This window comes from Python bivittatus, unplaced genomic scaffold (assembly GCF_059951505.1).
Source record: "Python bivittatus isolate LINGU-HERP-01145 unplaced genomic scaffold, Pbiv_v1 ctg000370_np1212, whole genome shotgun sequence".
Taxonomy (NCBI): domain Eukaryota; kingdom Metazoa; phylum Chordata; class Lepidosauria; order Squamata; family Pythonidae; genus Python; species Python bivittatus.
Window position 1 is genome coordinate 723,901 of NW_028277062.1, and position 19,579 is coordinate 743,479.

At 50.7% G+C, this 19,579-nt stretch overlaps 1 protein-coding gene across 1 annotated transcript; it reads right to left on the bottom strand.

The window, feature by feature from the left end:
* Window positions 1-209: 209 nt before the first annotated feature.
* Window positions 210-17,902, bottom strand: SLC7A8 (solute carrier family 7 member 8). Its single transcript, XM_088142210.1, has 11 exons — window positions 16,809-17,902; window positions 13,717-13,921; window positions 13,170-13,321; window positions 6,605-6,730; window positions 6,210-6,363; window positions 5,988-6,111; window positions 5,800-5,903; window positions 3,976-4,072; window positions 3,672-3,821; window positions 868-1,045; window positions 210-788 (listed from the first exon to the last, which is right to left on the bottom strand). The coding sequence occupies exons 1-11, from the start codon at window positions 16,933-16,935 to the stop codon at window positions 640-642; spliced, it is 1,566 nt and encodes a 521-aa protein (XP_087998336.1). The 5' UTR covers window positions 16,936-17,902; the 3' UTR covers window positions 210-639.
* Between the last annotated feature and the right edge of the window lie 1,677 nt (window positions 17,903-19,579).

Sequence of the window (19,579 nt, forward strand, 5' to 3'; positions counted from 1 at the left end):
ATTTTCATCTCTGTTTCCATGGCACCATCAGAGCTTGCGCACTCCATCCGCGAGCCCCATAGCTCCTTCCAAGTGGCGCTGAGCCATCAAGCTGCAGTTTATTATTCATGGCTGACTCATCCCGATGGGAACTTGGGGTCCCCCCAGGGACAGGCACTTAGGAAGATGAGATGATGTTTCAGCACCAAAAATGCAGCCAGGAAGCAATCCGGGTGGCAAATGGGGTTTAATTTATTACATCCAAAAAAAAAAAAAAAACCCGGAAAGAAAGGGAGAAACGTGGAAAATAGGAGGGCGTCAACATGGAGCAGTGAATCCACCTATTCCAGCTGAGGTTCAACTCCCCTCTAAATAAGGCAGCAACAAAAGGCCCTTCCCCAAGGTGTGGGGCAGGGGGCAGGGATGGGGCTCTGGCAGTAAGGGTTGCCCCGTCCTTCCCAGCCCCAGCGGGAGGCACTGCAGGTGGGGAGTGGGGGGTGAGGACCCCAGACCCTGCAAGAAGCTGGGGAAAGGAGTGTGTGCACTGTGGGTCATCCCCAGCAGGTCCAGCTCTGGCCAACGGGAGCCTGCATCTCCATTTCTGGCCAGCTAGAGACCAACGCAGTCCGTGTTTGGCTGTTCCTTCTATTCTCCGGCCGCTCAATTCTGGGGCGTGCCCAGGTTTCCTGCTCCGCACATGGGTTCCAGCTGTTCTTTGGTCTCTTTGCTGAGGTCGTTCTCGAGCTCCCCGGCGTCCATCTTGGGGTACACGACAACGCAGAGCTTCTGCCCTACCCGAGTGACGCCATCTGAAAGAAAACAGGAGGGAGTAGAGAGAACAGCCCCACCTTCAGCCCACCCCTCCCCTCCTGGCAGTGCAGGACTCACCAATAAACGTGTTGAAGGCAGGGGGCTTGTTCTCCCAGTGGACCCCCATGAAGTAGACGGGGACCCCCGTCAACATGATGGCCAGGCCAATGCCGCAAACCAGCGGCTCCGACCACAAGCTGAAGACCAAGAGAAACGCCCAGAAGAGCAGGTAGATGATGGGGAAGAACAGGCTCACCTGCGGAGAAGAGAAGTGGATTGAGCCTAAGACCAAAACGCCAGGAAAGAGGTAGAAGGAGGGCACTGATCTAGACCAGCAGCGCCGAGAGGAGCTGGTTGCACCCAAAGTCCCAGTTTCTCTGTAACTCCATCCAAAAAGACCGGGGAGTTGAAGTCCACCCACCTTGCCCTTCGGGACAAGGAAGAGTCAGGCAATAAAGCAGAGGTGTGGGGTAAGGAAGGACACCCACCCCCTTCGCTAGACCTCTCCAGAGCTTTGTCTTTGAAAATTCTCCTTGCTTCCTGCCCAACAGTGTTCCTCAACCTCAGCAATTTTAAGAAGTGTGGATTTCAACTCCCAGAATCCCCCAGCCATGCTGCCTGGGGGATGCTGGGAGTTGAAGTCCACAGATACTGGCTGGGGAATTCTGGGAGCTGAAGTCCACACCTCTTAATGTTGCTGAGGTTGAGAAACCCTGCTCCACAGCCACGCACTGTTCCATATGTTTTGTTTTCTTCTTTACACAGCTCACTTTGCTTTTTTCCAGACTCATCAACTTTCTCCAACCTTGCCTTTCTCTTGCTCAGGGGCCTATTGAGTCAGTATTTCTCGGTATTTCTCAGTATTCTGTATTCAGCACCCATTCATTCTTCTTGCCTTCTTATTCCTAAATGCCCCACTCCCACTGCATTCAGCTTGTACATTTTTCCTGACATACCTAAATCCCATGGTCATATACACACATACGTTTTTGACATTCATTCTTCGGAATAGGCCGTGTCCTACCCACTATTTTCCTGCCTTCATTGCACATCTTAAAGTTCCTTCACTCATTTTCCCATCTTCGGTGAATATTTTCCCAAGGTAGGCAAATTTCATCTATTTGTTTTAGTTTTTCACTTTTGATATCAAATATAGCTACTTTGGTCTTTGATACGTTAATTTTCAGATCTATACTCTTCGTTGCAGCATACAATCCGTCCTAACATTCACTGCAAATCATTTGGATTTGCCCAGCCAACAGCATGGCTCATCAGTCTATAAAAGTACATGCACATCCGCGTTCCCAACCAACACACTGCTAATGCCACCCCAAGCATTCTTTTTGCATTTATCCATGAACACTTTAAGTAGCTAAAGTGACATCAGATATCATTATCCTACTCTCTGTTGAATCACTTGTAAAGGTTTCAATTTTTTCTCCTGCATGCTTGCGCCCATCATTTACTACTCGGCACATTTAGCAACCCTTTCTCTGAAACAGCAATCGTGCAATAAACTTCCCCACATTCCCATATTTCTCAGGGACTCGTTGAAGAATAAAAACTTGATCTGCCTGTACCCCGCTTGGCATCAACCTGCATTGCGCTTCTCCAATTTTGCTCATTCTCACGATCAGAATCCTGAAAGCATCTCTCTAGCCACCTTAGAAAGCAAACTCCCTGTAGTTTTTTGCAGCTTCTCATTGCGCAGAGCAGCGTTTCTCAAACTTGGCAACTTTAAGAGGTGTGGATTTCAACATGGCTGGCTAGGGAATTCTAGGAGTTGAAGTCCACACCTCTTAAAGTTGCCAAATTTGAGAAACACTGGCATAGAAGAACAGTGCCAGCATCCTTCCAGTCATCAAATGCAGATTTGAGTTGAGTTGATTATTTTATGCCATTCTGGCTCATTCCAGCTATTATCCTATACGTCCAACCGAAGCTTTACTCCAGTTTACTCCAAGCGTCTTCCCCATTATTCTGTGCAAGCCAGGATCTCTAATCTTAGAGATGACCTTGCAAGCCCGTGCAGGGGGATCATGCAACAGAAACTTGGATGGGTAACAATCGGTGTATTAAAATTAAAAACCAGATTTGGATTTTTTTTACAGTGCAATCATATGTTTATTCAGAAATATATCTCACCACCTTCAATAAAGCTCACTTCCAACTTACTATTTTGGAGAGGGCTAAATCCTGTTTTAGTAATTTGGTTTCAAAATGTAAAAACAAATTAAATTCAACCTCCCAAAGCTAAACCTGCAATTCTCGCTCAAAGCGTTGGACTGAAGTCTACTTTTCTATGTAAAATTAAGCATAGCCAAAGAAGAAGAACTTTTGAGGTCAACTATTATCAATATGACTCTGAAAGTCCTAGAATGTTTTCTGCAGGGTATAAATTATTAACTTTTAGACTCTGTCCACCACCCTAAAAAGGCATTTATTTTCCATGTTTTGAAGAAATATCGCTTTAACTGACTGGCTTCTTTGTTTCTGAGAAATTATGGGCTGTTCGTGTTCATGGTTGTGATCTGGTTTAACGTCTTTATGTGCGAATAAAGGAAAAGCCAAATAGAAGTCTTTCATTTTACAATTTCTGGTTGAAGCAGATAGAAATTCTATCACGTAGAAGGGCCGTAGGTGGAAAAATTGGGGGAGTGTGAGGTTTCAAAGGTCTTGTTGAATTGCAAACAGGTAAGCTTCATTCCCTATTATTGTCAACTCTTGGCACGCAGGCTGATTCAGAAAAATGTGTGTTCAAGGCTGAGAAATTGATGGCAGCCTGCTCTGCATGGTCCCCAAGGAAAGCCACTTTGGTGCAGAAATGAAGAATGAATGGTCAAGCGATCAAAAACAGGGCCATGTCTTTGGAGGGGCCTTACCTTGATTGGACGAGGTCGATGAGGTTCGCGCCAGCGAAGCACAACCTGTCCAGCCACTGTCACCCCGTAGAAGAGGTAATTGATGAAACCTACATAATTGATCAGCGTATATATGTCACTGGTGACCAGCATAAGCAAAGTGGAAAGGCACTGCCAAAGATGAAGTAAGGAAAATTAGCCAACGGGCACCCTCGACGAACAAATCTTCATAATTCTCTTGCAACAGCCCACCACACCTGGCTTGGATCCCACCCGTATCCACCCGTCAGATCTCCCCACCCTTATTTCTCTGCCGATGACTCACAGTGAAGAGGAGGGCAGGTATCGGAGTGCACCTTCGCACGTGAATCATTGCCAGGACGCTGGGCAAATGCCCTTCCCGGGCACCAGCAAAAAAGAGTCTGGAGAAGAGGAAAAATAACATCAGAAAAGAATAATACCAAGCGGGAACAGATTATCGGTGTGTTTTAATCAGCACCGGGGAAGGTGTTGGGGCTAGCTCTGTGTGTTGAGCACAGCTTACTCCTTCCCTGTTTTAACTGAAATAATTTAAGGACAACCCCCTCCCTAGGCTGCTCGCAAAGATAAAATCATAAAAACAGCCAGCATCAACAATTAAGCATTGCCTCGGGGTACTAAAATCAGAGATCCAGTTACATTTCGTAACCCAGCTCAGAGCGATCAATCTTTCAGGGAAAGGCTGTGGAGAATAAATAGGTCTTTCCTAAAACGAGGGAGGGCGGGTGGCATGCCCCAGAGGGCAATATGTTTTGCAAGCGTGCGGCCGGTTTAGAACACGCGCCTTGCTACCCCACAGCAGTTTTTAAATAAGGCGGAAGGAAATGCCGTTAGTGATACGGGGAGTCTTAATGTCACCCCTACTTATTTCCATGAAATCAAATTTGGTTGCACTGCTTTGAAGGTTGGAATGGGGCGGGGGGGGGACAACCAATTTTAAGAGCTGCCTTTATCTGCATTCAAGTGCTTACACAGATCAGTCAGTGTCCAGTTCTGGGCTTCCCCGTTCAAAAGCAACAGTGACGCTTTGGAGGAGCCCCCCCCCCCCAAAGGTCTTCAGATCACCAAAGGGTTGTCACGCAGAAGAGTCAGTGGGTTTATTCTCTGTTGCCCCAAAGGACAGGGCCAGAACCAGCAGATTTTTATAAAGTTTAGGCTTCCACATGAAGGGGTCAATTCTTTGCTAGAAGTCTTCAGAGTCTGGATGATTGTCTATCAGAGATACTGCAGTGCACTGTTTCTCAACCTTGGCCACTTTAAGGTGGGTGGACTTCAACTCCCAGAATTGCTGGCTGGGGAATTCTGGGAGTTGAAGTCCACCCACCTTAAAGTGGCCAAGGTTGAGAAACAGTGCTGTAGTGGATCCTGTACTGAACATTCAACCACAGACCAGGGTGGAAGTTCTAACCTATCCTAGATCCCCTTCCAAGGCTTTCTTAAGAGTGGGGGCTACTCTGATCTCAGGCCGGAAGTGATTCCACAGAAGGAGGGGCTGCAACAGAGAAGGCTTGACTCCTTGGGTTCTGTAGGGATCAGTCATGGCTGAAGGCTAGACTGCAGAGGTTAAAAAAATAAAGGTCCCCAAAGAAGGCTTTGGGAATGGCAAGTCACTTCTGCATTGCTGCCAAGAAAACTACATGAACATGTTCCAGCTTCTCCCAGAGTTGAGCACAGTACTTGAGATGTGCTCGGAGCATCTAATCTATCATTTGAAACTATATCTCTGTGGATGCATTCAGAAGACGTTGCTTGTTTAGCAGTCCCTTCCTGCTGCAAATTCATCGTCAGCTTGTGATGGACAGTTCCAAGATCCTTTTCCTACATACTCTGTTTGTTCCCCCGATTTCCTGCTTTCTGCATCATGACTTTGGCATTTACCCCTGTTAAATTTCATTCTGTTGTTATTTTCGTTTCTAATTCTATCTTCTGTATTGTTAGCTAGCCCACCCATGTTTTGGGTGAAAATGTGTGAATTTGAAGTATTGAGGTGGTGGCACCTAAAATGGTGAATGAGCAAGTGTTAACGTCTGATGTCTGGGGATTTCCAAACATGGAACTGTGATCAAGAGTGAGAAGTCCACACTGTTAGTTGGAGGTCAGGAACGCTCACCTGGAGGAAGTGAAGAGGGAGCCGTTGACTCCCCCAAAGGTGGAGAGGGCAACAGAGATGGGCATGATCCAAGCCATGACTCCTAAGAGTTTCTCCCCAAATGTCTGTGGGGAAAGGAACAAGAAGTAGTTAAGCATCAATTCACTTGGAACCAAAGGGGAATTTGAACCTCATGAATGGAGCCTCACCACTGCAACAGCATTGGAGGCCAGGAGCTCCTGGGGTGACATGGCAGTGACATAGGCCACATTGGCAAAGACGTAGACAAAGGTAACCAGGGGAATGGAGATAAAAATGGCTCGAGGCAAGTTCCTGTGGAAGAGAGAAAGAGTTGAGGTGGAAGCAGGTAGACTCAAGATCAAGGTGGGCCTTCTCCACCTCCCACACCACCAGGAGAGGCTCTCACTCACTTGTAAGGGTCCACCAACTCTTCGGTGACATAGTTGAGGAAGTTCCAGCCCCCGTAGGCAAACGACCCCTGTAAAAAGGCCAGCGCCACCAGTCCAATGTCTGGAGTTTGGAAGAACTCGAAGGCGTGTTTGGGCTCCAGCCAGAAGTACTCACCTACATCAAGGACACACAAAAGAATACATCTTTAGCCATCTCAGGGTCTCTTCTCTTTATCCCTGTTCTCAAACCAGGTGTATCTCCCACTCTTAGGGCTTCCCCATGGGCAGGAAACTACAGAGCCAATCCATTTCATAAATCAAATTAGCCCAAAATGGTGTCCATGTTCCTCAGTGGACACCCTTGCAGCTTTTCCCCACTAATGCAGCAGGAGATGGCCTGATCAGATTGGCCTCACCTTTGCAGATCTGCACAACTCCCATGACAATGATCAAGCCCAGGGCCAGCAGCTTCCCAGCGGTGAAGACGTCCTGGACACGTGTAGCCCAGCGCACGCTGGCACAATTCACCCACGTCAGCAGTACTGGAAAAGAGCCAGCAAGACCCCCATCAACACTCATCCCAACCTTTTTGACAGGGCCTGTTTCCCACTCACAAGGGAGACCAGGCCAGGAGCATCATATCTGGGGAAAATTCAGACGTGATGCTGGTGCCGGCTCTTTTAGACCACAAAGACAGCTTCCTGCTCGGTGGCAGTCGATGCCTTTTTTTGCCCGGTGATTATAACCCAAGTTATAATCTGTAAATCTATCACCATGTTACTGCCTCTTCCATTATTGGGGAGGGTGCAATTAAAATCTGTTTATGACCCTTTGAGGGCACAGCTAATTGGCAGAGTGCAATTCCTCGCAGCGCTGGTGATCGGCGAGACGGCGTTGGCACTCCCTCGCTATTTTCTAGAAATTAGCGGAGTTCAGTGACCCTCCGTTAAGGCTGTAACCTGAGGTTAAATCTGATCCTCGTGGAATATGGAGAGGAAAGAAACAAGGCCCTTATAAATGGCCTGGACGTCCAAGGGAACGAAAACAGCAGCCCGGAAGGCAATGACCTATTTGGCTCGGGGCCAGGGAGCACCGAAAACATCCCGTCTGCAGACTGGCTGACCTCTGGTAGCCTGTGCGCAAACAGGGTCCACCTGAGACGGATCAACAGAAACTCAGTCCTCCACCCTTTGCAGTGCAGCTCTTGCGCCACCACAGGGAACAAGGAAGCCAAGGCTGAAGCTTGTTCCTTCTTGCCGCAATCACGCAACGCAGGGCATGGAGGGATTAGCCAGAGGTGCAGTGCATAGCTGAATGCTTTGCCTATGCTCTTGGCCACCAACACACCATCTTTTGGCGATGTATGGCTCTGGCACGATTAGTTCTTTGTACACTCCCACGCGTGGAAATCTGCCTTCCAGATAGAGCAGTGTTTCTCAATCTCAGCCCCTTGAAGATGGGTGGACTTCAACTCCCAGAATCCCCCCAGCCAGCGTGCTGGCTGGGGGATTCTGGGAGTTGAAGTCCACCCATCTTCAAGGGGCTAAGATTGAGAAACACTGAGACACGCTGAACTTCCCCCAAGGGCTGGGACAGTGTGAAGGCGAAGCTGGAAGGTGTGCATGAAAGATTGGTTGTGGTGCCAAGTTTCTGTTTCTGTTTCTATTATTTTATGATGTTTATAGAGTTGTGGTGAGCCGCCCAGAGTTGTGTTTTTAGAATGGGTGGTTATCTATGTCTAATACATAAACATCTGCAATGGTCCCAGATCGTGACTGGCGAAGGAGACTGGGAATTGAAACCCAACACGTTAGAAGCCATGATGTCATCAAGGGAATGATGTCATGAGGCTCATGACATCACTTCCCCGCCCCCCATCCTAAGGGGTGGAATGTTAGAGATTTGAATAATAGTGATTTTCAGGCTTTTAAAACAGTATAATATATTCGCAATCCATTAATGATATATTGATACACTGGAAAACTATAGTCTTTAAGACATTTGTACACCCCTTGTTTACTCATGAGTATCTCATTCTTTCATCCCCTCCTTTTGTGCCTTTTCCTTTCCTGTCTATTTATTTTCTCTTAAGTGTCTAATAAAAATACATATATTTTAAAAAGTTATCCTAGCACAATATTATGAGCTCATAAACACCCTCTTAGCACAACATTGCAAGCTGGGAGAATTGCCGGCAGATGACACAGAAGCCAACCTCTGATACAGCAGGCCCATGTTATTTTTTTTTTTTCACAAGAAAATGCCATTTCTCCTGGAATCTAAGCGCAAACGATTAATTCCTGCCTCAAATTGATGTTAAGATTAAAACAGGAAGCCTCTGTTAAGTGTGACCTGCTCTTTCGATCTAAGCTGTTGACAGAATAGCTAAGTTCCCAGTCACACAGCCCACCATAATGATGGTTGGGTTAGATTCGATGAAAAGGCTCTGTGAATCCAGCCGTGGTGGCTCATAAGCCACCATTTACAGCTTAGTGTGTTGTGTAAGCTCAGCATCGTGGCTTAATCCACAAAAACTGGCTTAAGCCCACCATGGCTCAACATGATGCATTAACCCAGGTAATAAATTAAAAGAATTATGCACAGGCACCCATTTGTCCTTCTGGAAGCTATCTAAGAGATCAGACCCCCAAGCAAATGTCCCCCACCTCTGAGAAAGATTCATTAGCTTGTCTGAAATGTGATGCCTGAAGCCACCCTGGGAATCCTTAAAGGGCTCCAGGCTTTGCATTTAAAATTTAAATTTAAAAGCTCTGCAGGGACCCGTTGATGTCCATTCCTAGCAGAAAACCCACTGTTCCCCTCTCCGTCTCTCCTCTGTGCATTTCCCTCTTTGCGTGGGGGGCAAACCAACAGGGCTCTCGCAAAGCTTCGCAGACAAGAGGAAACAGAAATGTTCCTGCTGAGCTGGCGCCCCTTTTGCGCAATCGTGTCCAAGTTAGAAAGGCTCAAAACAGGAAATGCAGCGCTTAACAGAAAAACAGTTGGAGAGGGAGGCTGGGAAGAGGAAGAGCCAGGGCAAAAAACCTTCCTCTTATGGCTGCCACCGAGCTGAGATCCCCCTCCCCAAATATATAGAGAATAAATGTCGACATATGCCTATTGCAACACAGGATGGAAGCAGACATGGGCATCATGTCTCATATCATACATCAAGTGAGAGGAAACAGGTATGGAGCACACTAAGAAGTAACCCATGGGCGCCTAGTGCTCTGGAGAATCCCCTCCATGCTATAGGGCAGTGTTTCTCAACCTTGGCCACTTTGAGATGGGTGGACTTCAACTCCCAGCATTGAGACGGGTGGACTTCAGATGGGGTGGACTTCAACTCCTAGAGACGGGTGGACTTCAGATGGGGTGGACTTCAACTCCTAGAGACGGGAGGACTTCAACTCCCAGAATTGAGATGGGTGGGCTTCAACTCCCAGAATTCCCCAGCCAGCCATACTGGCTGGGGAATTCTGGGAGTTGAAGCCCACCCATCTCAAAGAGGCCAAGGTTGAGAAACACTGCCCTATAGGATTTCTGGGGGCAGAAACAGGGGTGGGAACATGTGAGATTCCAGCAGGATTAGAGTTACACCATCCCGGGCGCAGGATGACGGGGGCGGGGATCAGGGTGCAATAGGTACAATCTCCCTTCTGAGAGCAGGGAACCCGAGACGGCAGGTTTTTCTCCTGACAGATCCTGCCGACCCGTTTAAGCACTTCTGGGATCAAGGGTTCGGCGAGCAGTGGGATCCGAGAATAGATCGGCAGGCTGAAGTTTTGGAATGAAACCCTAGGAGGATCCAGAAATAGTTTGGCAGGAACGAGCCGACTGGAATCTCGGATTCTGTGGGGAGTTTTGAACTGGGGTTGCTGGAGAGTGAAAATCTTCTCAAGATCACCGCAGGAGAGTGGTGGATTCTCTTCCAAAAGAGGCGGATCTCTTGGAAGGGCTCTTCCATGGCTCAGTATCCTTGGCAGTCGCAAGGTCGGAGCGCAGCCCGCCAAGCTCTGATTCCCTGGCATCGTTCGGGCCCTGAATTTCGGACATGACGCGGAGGGAGGAGGGTGGGCCTCCGAACGCCTGCTAAATTTTGTAGCACAGCCTGTCCTGAGGAGCGGTCCAGATTTGGCTTCTGTGTCTCCCTCCCGGCCTCAAAATAGACCCAGCCTTCGGTTCAGAGCAGTCGCTACGCAGAAATGCCACTTGCAGGGCATTCCTCTCTGAGGTGCCCACGCAGTTTATCCGAGCCAGCCTGTGGCCACCAAGCTGGGGCTGGTACAAGAAAACCACCCTCTGAAGGCTTGGAGATACAGAGCCATGACGCCAGCACAGAGATACGGGGCAGAAACCAAGGCACACCCGATAAGAGAGATTAAAAACACCTTCACAAGGCTTTGGGGACACCCACTGGTTTCAGCCTCCAAGCTTCAAATTGGCCAATGGTTGCCTTGTCCTCAGCTCCCATACTCCCCAGCCATCTAGGGATTAGGGGACTTGAAGCCCATCACACACAGAGGGCACCAGGCTGGGGAAGGCAGGCGTTTATCAAAGGTGGGGGAGCCCAAGAACACACCCTAGCCTTCCCCAGGGCCCAGATTTCTCCTCAATTCCTGCTCCCACCCCTTCATTCATATTTTCCTCCCACACTCCCCCTTTTCCTCGCTCTTCCTCATCTCTCCCTTCTGGGTCGCCGATCTGTCCTATTTAAGCGGCTTATCGTTCTTCAACTCTGCAATCGGAGATTTGGGCACAAAGCCCGGCCGTGAGTGGTTCCTTCTGGGTGAGATTTGGGGAGATAGATTTCTCTCCTCCTCCCCTCTGCCGTGTTTTTATATGCACTCCTCTCCTCCCCCCTTCCCACCTACCCCCCCTTTGCTGACTCAGCACTGAGTAACTGGCTTTGACCTGATTAATAAAGTTTTGCTGAGTTGCAGCTGTTACCTTGCACAAGCAACCGGGCCAAATCCAATCTCTGGCCGTCTCTTATCCGTCCTCCCGCCTCCCCTGCCCCTGCTGTGGAGCTGGAAAAAAAGGAATAAAACCAGTTTGCTCCTGATCTTCCCAGCATCGGATGTCCTAAAGTAGCCTCTGGGAGGATTTCCCCCCTCCTAAGTCCCTTTTCGGTTCAGGGGCTAATAAAGGCCCACTGCCCACCGGCTCATGTTACAAGGAGGGTGCCGACTCACTCGAGAGAGTTTTCTGTGGGGGAAAAGGGCTTACGGTTCCCGTTCCCCCCACTCTTTCTCTCTCTTCCCTTCTGTTCTTGCGTTCATCTCAGCAGTGAAGGATGGGGGGTGAGAATCAAGACTCAACAAGAGAATAGGCCCACGTCTGTTGAGAAAATGGGGATTGCTCCAAACGCCAGTGTCTCCTGCAACTCTTCAGTCTCAAACTGCAAAAACCGGCATTTGGGTGGGTGGGGGGCATTTATTCTGCCTTATATGCTCTGTGCGTTAGCTACCAGCGCAGGGGAAAGCCATTCACGTCTATTTTCTCTCTTTTAAATAAAGCCGTTCTGTGCTTTCAGGAGGCCAGCTACTGATCTATGATTCTGTGCCTGTTTTCCATCTCTCTTGGCACCTGCAGATATTGGTTAACCCCTTTTAAATCTCACAACAATCTTGCAAGGTAGATGGGGGAGGAAAAAGGGACCAGCTCAAGGTCACCCAGTAGGTTGGAAGAGCCAACTAGAAATGCGAACCAGCGGCCTTGACAAGCCACAGAGCCCTGGGGTCATGCGTGAAGACAAAGCGACTTTCAGACAAGGGTTATTTCAGCAAATGTTGCTCTAAAGGCAAAATAGCTGAGCCAAGTTGTGATTTTAATCGATTGTGCTCGTGAAATAACCCAGCAGACCTGTTTGAACTGCACTGTTTTGATCTGAGTTCATTACAGGAGAACTTTTGGAAGGCTATCAAGGAGTCTATTCAAATGCAGAGCTTTGATTTTATTTTTAGGGGAAGACAAAAGGCAGAGACGAAAAAAAAACATCTGTAGTGTTCATAACAATTCAGGCACCTCTTTGCAATCCCCTTAAGCTGCAGGCAACATCTTAAAGGATATTAATGCTTCTGACAGTATTGGCTTTGTATCATTCTTTAAACTATAGTTCTTACAATCTTGATTACAATTACTGCTGCATATTGCATGCTCACTTTTGCCTGTAGATTTATCACACACTGGAAGATGGTGCCTATTTAGGGACTGCACTCTAGAACTAAATTCACCGCCTTTGATCATTTCAACCCCTGGAGAAGGAGGGGAGCGTGATTGTTAATCAGAGTGAATACAAGATGAGAGGATTAAATCCTCTTTCCAGTTCATTTCACATGGAATTTTAAGCCAGGGATTTTTTAAAAGCCTAATTAGTTGAAAATGGCATAGCAGTTTGGTGTCACGTCCTGCTGAACCACCATAGGACTGACACACCACATTAAGTTAGGCATATCAAAGCTGCAAAGCTCCTGACCACCTCTAGGGGCCAACAGAAGAATACTTCAAACCCTAACTCTTGGCTGCCACCTGGTGGTCACCCAAGGCTTTGCAGCCCAGAACTTGTTGCTGGCTCACCCCTTACACTGAATCAGGTGACTCATGTGGGTTTAGTTAGGGCAACCAGGTCTGGGCCACAAAGCTTAACCTGATTCGTCGATTGTGCTTATTTGTGCCTTGTTGAACCAAGGTTTGTTCAACCGGCTGAGCAGATCCCCCAACATACAAAGGTATGAACCCTGGTTGACAAGCCGCAATGGCTAGGTTCCCACAAGAAGCTAGTCTATAAGCAATTCTGCATGCAGCCTGCTTTTCTTTGTTCCAAGCCATGGTTCTTTACAAAAGTGCGCTTACAAAAATGTGCTCTTTTCCCTCTCGAACATGTCCATCCCTTAAGGCAACCTTACCACATTTAAAAGCCACACAAAGCGTGGTCGGCGTCATGCTACAACTGTACTGCCAGGTTTGTTCACTACTTACAAAGACAGACCCCCGCGAGGAGTCGCAGCCCTGTTTCTGGAGGAAGGCAGGTGGGGAAGATGGGCTGCAGGACGTAGTTGGCAAACGTGAGCGCAATCACCGCCTGATTTGTGGGATAGATCACCAGCACAGCAATCCACAGCCTGAGGAACCTTGGGAGAAACGGAAGTGTTAGGGGGCATCAGGGCTTCTTGGCCCTTACCTAAATCCCCGTGTCTCTTCCTAGCTAGATTTACTGAGAAGAATGAGACGGGTTTACAAGAATTCTGGCAACTGAACGAGTTCCTTTCCAAAACCCATATAACTCCAGGTACACTAGAGTGGCCATTTCTTGATCTTCTTTCTAACTGTCTTCCTGTGAACGGGGAATTGGTTGGTCTCTTTCACCACAGCTGCTATTTACACAAGGGTCTCCTGAATCTTTACCGTTCTGGAAGCCCACCATTGCAAGATTGTATCACCCATCCTGCTGGTCCCAGCCCTCACCCAACTCAGTTCTGTAACCCCAACCACCGGCTGCCGAACCATTTCCCTCTTCCCCTCTTACCCAGCCAGTCCTCCAAAGATGTCCTTGACGTAGGAATAGTCTCCTCCAGATTTGGGGATGGTGACCCCCAGTTCTGCATAGCACAGGGCACCCACAGCTGTGATGAGGCCCGTGACAATCCACACAATTAATGCCAGCCCTACAGAGCCTGCGTTTTCCAACACACCCTTTGGGGATACAAAGATACCAGATCCAATGATGTTACCTAGAAATGGACAACAGGAGATCACAAAGGGGGATCATGACAGGCAGGAGACACACAACAAAGTTGGGAGTAGCTAACTGAAGTTTGCAAAGGCTTTGCTAAAGTAGTAGGTTCCTGCCCTGGGGAAGGGGTGGTCTAGATGGTCTCTGGATAGATTCCAACCCTTCCATTCTATGATTCTATGAAGACAGTGGCCCCAGAAGATAATTATTCCCTGCGGGTACAGAAAAGCTTCATTGGAGATGACATTTAAAGAATACAAGCTTTTGTCCTGCTAAAATGTTGTGCTTGGCTTCTACGAAGGCCCTGAAATATTCTTACTTGTATTATAACACTATAAAATGGATATTGCTGGCTTGGTTATGTAACCTAAAAACATGCTGTGTAAATTGTCTGTGGGTTGCCTGAATGTGTCTAAAATATAATCATCCACCATAATCATGCACAATTGTACAGATTATACTAAAACTAATAGAAATGAAGGGTTGCTTACAGAATAATTTTGCATGAATACATTTACTTAGAGATAAAGGCATCGTTTTAAGTTGGCAATGCTTTTTAAAATTTAAAAAGGAGTAAGCCCCACCCGAAAATAATAGGATTTACTGCTAACTAAATATACTGAAGTTTTTGCTGCACGTAAAAAATAGATTTTTCAGTCACTTGGGGATTTTTTTTAACAAGGCTCACCAAAACGGCCAAATGAACATTCACTATCTTCTTACGCAGACCAGTTTTTCTGAGGCTGTTAAAAGAACTCAATCTGGAATCTGATCAGTTCCAGACTTCCAACTCCATTTGAAATCAAATCATGTTGATTTTAACCAGAAAAAGGAAGAACTAAGCAAACAGCATAGAGAACAATTGCCTGGTTTCCCAACGCAGTTCCCCAATGCAAACATGTACCAAGCGCTGTGCACCTTATCAACGCTTGCATCTGGAAAGATTAAGGCTGCAGGTTTAGCAACTGGGTGATTTGTGACTCCCAGTTTTTCAAGCAGAGCATGCTTGCTTTGATATACAGAAACGGCACCTTCCTGTTTTTCTTTTTATAAAACAGAAGGGGAAAACTTTGGGCCTTGCAATCTGAAGCACAGTTTCGGTGCTGATTTATAAAATCAATATGCAGAGAGATGTTCTGGAGATCTCTCTGGGAAACTCACGGCTGTACGCTTTGTGAAGGAAATAATATTTAGAGCAGGGATTTTCAAGCAAAGTTTTGCAAAACTCCAGGGTTCCATGAGATTCTAAGGGGGGGAAAGTCCACTCAAATGCAGCCTGTTTTCTGTCACTACAGCTTTGCTACTTGATCAGGGCTTCTGGGAAGTATAAAAGTGCCCTTGATGTGTGCCACACTTGAAGCAATAAAACACTTTCACTGGCACGTGGGATTTTGATCTCTGCCTTTTCTCCCCACCTTCATTCAATACTGTACTTGATCTCCTTTTTCTGCTGGCCAAGAATATAAGTGGAGGTGTAAGCACAAGGGAGCCTGAGAACCATTTTTGGAACTCGCTCAATCTACGGTTAAATCCTGATCATCCAACCCCAAGAAGCAGAGGGGAAATTCAGAGGGGTGGCTCGCTCTGAACTTCAGAGAGCAGAACATCTGGAAGCATCAAGTTGAAACCTTTGGGACGCTGGTGGGAAGGGCCCCGTTGGCGGGAGGTGAAGAGCGTTTAAACTCTGGGGGAAGTGAAGCGTTGGCAAAGCCGGAGGGGGTCGGGAAGCGAGGGTGCTCCAGCGATCACTCAACAGGCTGCCAGCCGCCAGTCCTGCCCATGTTTGTTTTAGTGGTCTCCTGGCACCTGCTGAAACGAAGCCATCTGGAATGAGACGGTTGAAGTTGGAACAAACATGCTCGAAGAGCTGGCGTTCCAGCTGCGCTGGAGTGGAAAACAAACTCCGGAGGCTAAGAGAAGGGCGGGCGGGCGGGCAGGGGATTCTGCTGCTCTGGGGCTGGCGAGGTTCCTTTCCATTTCAAATCCCCCGGGCTTTATATTTCTATGCTTACCAGGATCACCCCTTCCCTGTCATCTTGAAATGCATCTCCGCATGAGGCTGGGGGGCTGGACGATGTTGGAGTTTGTCCGGCTTTTGGCAGGGGACAGGGGCATTTTCAGGGAAATTTTGTCCAGCTGGGATAAGAGATCCCTTCGACAGCCAGCAGCTGTTTGTTTGTGCAATGGGCTCCTTCGGGGTCGGGACCGTGGTCCCTCCCACAGAGCTCCTGTGCCACGAAAATGACATCTGCTCTAGAATATAACTCCCACTAAGCTGCAGTTAAGAGGATCCCAAACTAAGGTGCACAGAGAGGTGGCGCGGGGCTAGGCCAGGAATCAAGGTTTCGGCACCAACACGGAAGAAAGCAAGTCGGGTTTTCAGGCATTGGGGGTGAGGCTGGAATTACTTGGCAGTGCTTCTCAACCTCAGTGGCTTTAAGATGGGTGGACTTCAACTCCCAGAATTCCCCAGCCAGCCACGCTGGCTGGGGAATTCTGGGAGTTGAAGTCCACCCATCTTAAAGCTGCTGAAGTTGAGAAACACTGCTTTAAGGAGTGAAAAGGTGGCTCTGGACAGATCAATACTGTGAACATGAAGATATTAATAGACAGGAGGAAAACGGGGAGAATCACAGTGGCCAAAGGGACAGAAAAGCAGGACGGTGTTCCTAAATCAAAAATCAAAGAAATCAGTGTGTGAAAGCCCCTAAACTTGTCCCATCTGATCACAGACAATCAAAGGGGGCAGGCGGGGGGGGGGCAAGTCAGCTGAGTCGGGGATGACAGTCCTATCCCCGGGGCAAGGCTAATACCAAAAGAATGTGGTCCAATTCAGAGCCGGTGAAGTGGGGGGAGAAGTCCGCCCTCCCGAGCCCCCCACTCACCCACAATAATGCCACAAGCGCTCATCAACCCGATCTCCTGCTTGAGGGCCACGCCACCTCCTTCCGTTTTTTCGGCCCCCTCGGGACCTTTCTCCGGGCCTCCTCGGCGCCGCGCTCCGTCCTCCATCCTGTCCTCCCTCTGGCGTCCGGTGACCTAGGGCGGCTCGGAGGGGCTAAGGTCGGATCCACAGGAGTTCTGGATTCAGCGCCGCGGAGGGCCTTCCTCGAATCGGAGGCGCCCCCCGCCCGGATCGATGCTGCGGGGGCCCCCCCGACCCAGTTCAGAGCTGGGGGGTCAGTCGGTGCCACCTGGGAGGGATCTGTTCTCCAAGATAAGGGGCACCCCCACACCCTAGTTCGGATGTCTGTCTAAAGGAGCCGGGATGCTGCTGGGAAGTTCAGCATCCCAGGTTGGATCGGGGTCGGTCGCGGGTTCCGCCAGAATCCAAGCGAGGGCCCCTCCGGGTTCCAGTCGCTCCGAATGCCGGCCTGGCTGCGCCCTTAAACTCAGTCAGTCCGGAGAGCCCGCTCTGGGTCAGTCGCCCCTCGCTGCGCCTCTCCTGGCTGAGGGGCCGAGGCGCAGCCCGCCCCACGTGCCTGATGTCTCGGCTGAGCCCACGGAAGGGTCCCCGGTCCCCCAAAGCGGAGGCTGCCGAAGCCCTCCGGGCGGAGAGGCAAAGTTTCCCGCGGAGCCGAGGCGGCTGCTGCGCTCTGGTTGACTCAGCCGCCGAGCGCCGCTTCCTGCGACCGGCGGCGACCGGTCTCCGGAGGCTGAAGGTGCGCCGTTTGGCGAGGCAGCTCCGCGGGCGCAGGTCCCCGGGCCAGGCTCGGCCGGGGGCGCAAGGATCCCGGTCGGCGCCCCCGCTCGGGGTCTGGGGACTCTTCCTGCTGGGGGCCCCGGCTGCTCTCGCCTGCTGCTGGCCCCGCGGCGCCGGGCTCTCTCTGCCCTCCGCTGCTCGCCTGAGATGTTTTGCTCCCCGGGCGGCGCTCCGCGGCCAGAACCAGCTGCTGCCGGCCAGGGCGGTGGTTGATCCTCGCCCGGCGGAGGCGCATCCAGGCTCCTCCCTCCCGCCTTACCTCCGGCACGGTCCGCGCCAGATTAGCATCTCTCCCCCCCCCCCCGCGCAGGCACGCGCAGCCCCGGCGGGCCGTCGGCTGTTTCGGGGCTGGGGGGAAGGCTGGCGGGGGCTGGGCCCAGCACGAGCAGCTCCCCGCCCCCCCGGAACGAGGGCGATGCGCCTGGGGGCTGTCGGAGCCAGAGCCCGCCCTGCTGCCCCCTTCCTAACCTCCTGGCTGCGGTCTCCTGTGGCGGGGAGTTCCCCGGGCTAACTCGGCGCCCGGCGTATTCTCTCCGTGAGCATCCTTATTTCCATCGCTATGCTATGGAAAACGCGCATACGGGGAAAGGGGTTTTGTGGGGGGCCTGAACTCTTTCCCCGTATGAGGCATCCATTCCTCCTTTCACACATACGTCCCCCCCCCGCTTTCGCTTCCGTTAGAACCCAAAAATAGATACTGTTGTCATTTTTCGCGTCTCGCGTCAAAAAGAGATGTTTTACTTCCCCTCGCGGGTGTGTGCTCGTTTTTCCGTTTCTCGAGCCGAAAACAAAACCGTATAAAGCGAGAACGCGTCAGGATGGCCTCGCCGGGCTGGAGTCAAGCCCCCCACCCCCGGACCCTCCAGCTCTTGCGGCTCTTCCCCGTCCCACCCCGTCCTGCGCCGCGGGTCTTCCGCGCAACTTGGGTTGCGAAGCGCCGCGCTCCAGCCATCTTTCCTCGGCCGCCGCGCGCCCGGCTGCAAAGGAAGGGGGTCTGTTTTTTGCTTCCACCCCCGGCTTTGGGGATCGCGACCCCAACTCGCCGGCCTCTCCGGGGAGCTGCCGGCTGGCCCCCTCGCCCCGGCCCGGCCCGAGCATCCCCGGCTGCCTTTGGGGCTTTCGCGGCTCCCCTCCCCCCGCTGTTTATCCGAGAGTTCAACTTGTGCAACGCGCTCGCCCGCCTCGCTCCCGAAGGTCCCCCGCTTGCAAAGTTGGAAACGCGGCGGCGAAGGCGGCTGGGGGCGGGGGGTGCTTTGAAAGGCCTGCTCCAGGGAGAGGGGGACGGGACGGGGTCAGGAGGAGGCGGCGACGCCCCTGTGCGCCCGGCTTTCCCGCTCGCCTCCCCGCCCCAGCGTGCCCCTCTTGCCCTCAGTTCGCCTCGCTGGGCACGTTCTCTTGGCTGATCCGGCGGGGTAAAGTCCGCCTCTCGGGAGCACCTGGAGGCTCCCTTCCTTTATCGCCAGATCAGCCGGAGTAGGCAAGAACAAAGGTCAGGGTTGGGGCGCGGGGCGCAGGAGATAAACCCGCCGCAGCCGAGGAGGGCGCGGGCGCTGGGCACGCCGCCGCTCCCGCGGGGTGGCTCTCCTGTAAGGACCGCGGTTTGGGGAAGCAGAAGAGGAAGCCGGGCGGGCCCAAGGGGGGCTGGAAAAGCCAACCGGGAACAACAAGGCCGCCGCTTCCCTCCGCCGCCGCCGCCGCCGCCCCCGCCGCCAAACGTTCATCATAATTCGTCCCTATAAACGCAGTCTCGCTTCATCGGGGCATAATGATTATCCTGCCCCCTGCTGGTAGCAAGGTCGAATTACTTCCTAAACATTAAACTTTGCCAATTCTCGTTTAGCGGGCGACTGAGGCTCGGCTCTGCCTATTCCTTAAGGCAGCGTGTCTCAGCTTGGCAACTTTAAGATGGGCCGACTTCGACTCCCAGAATTCCCCAGCCAGCTAGTGGGGGGG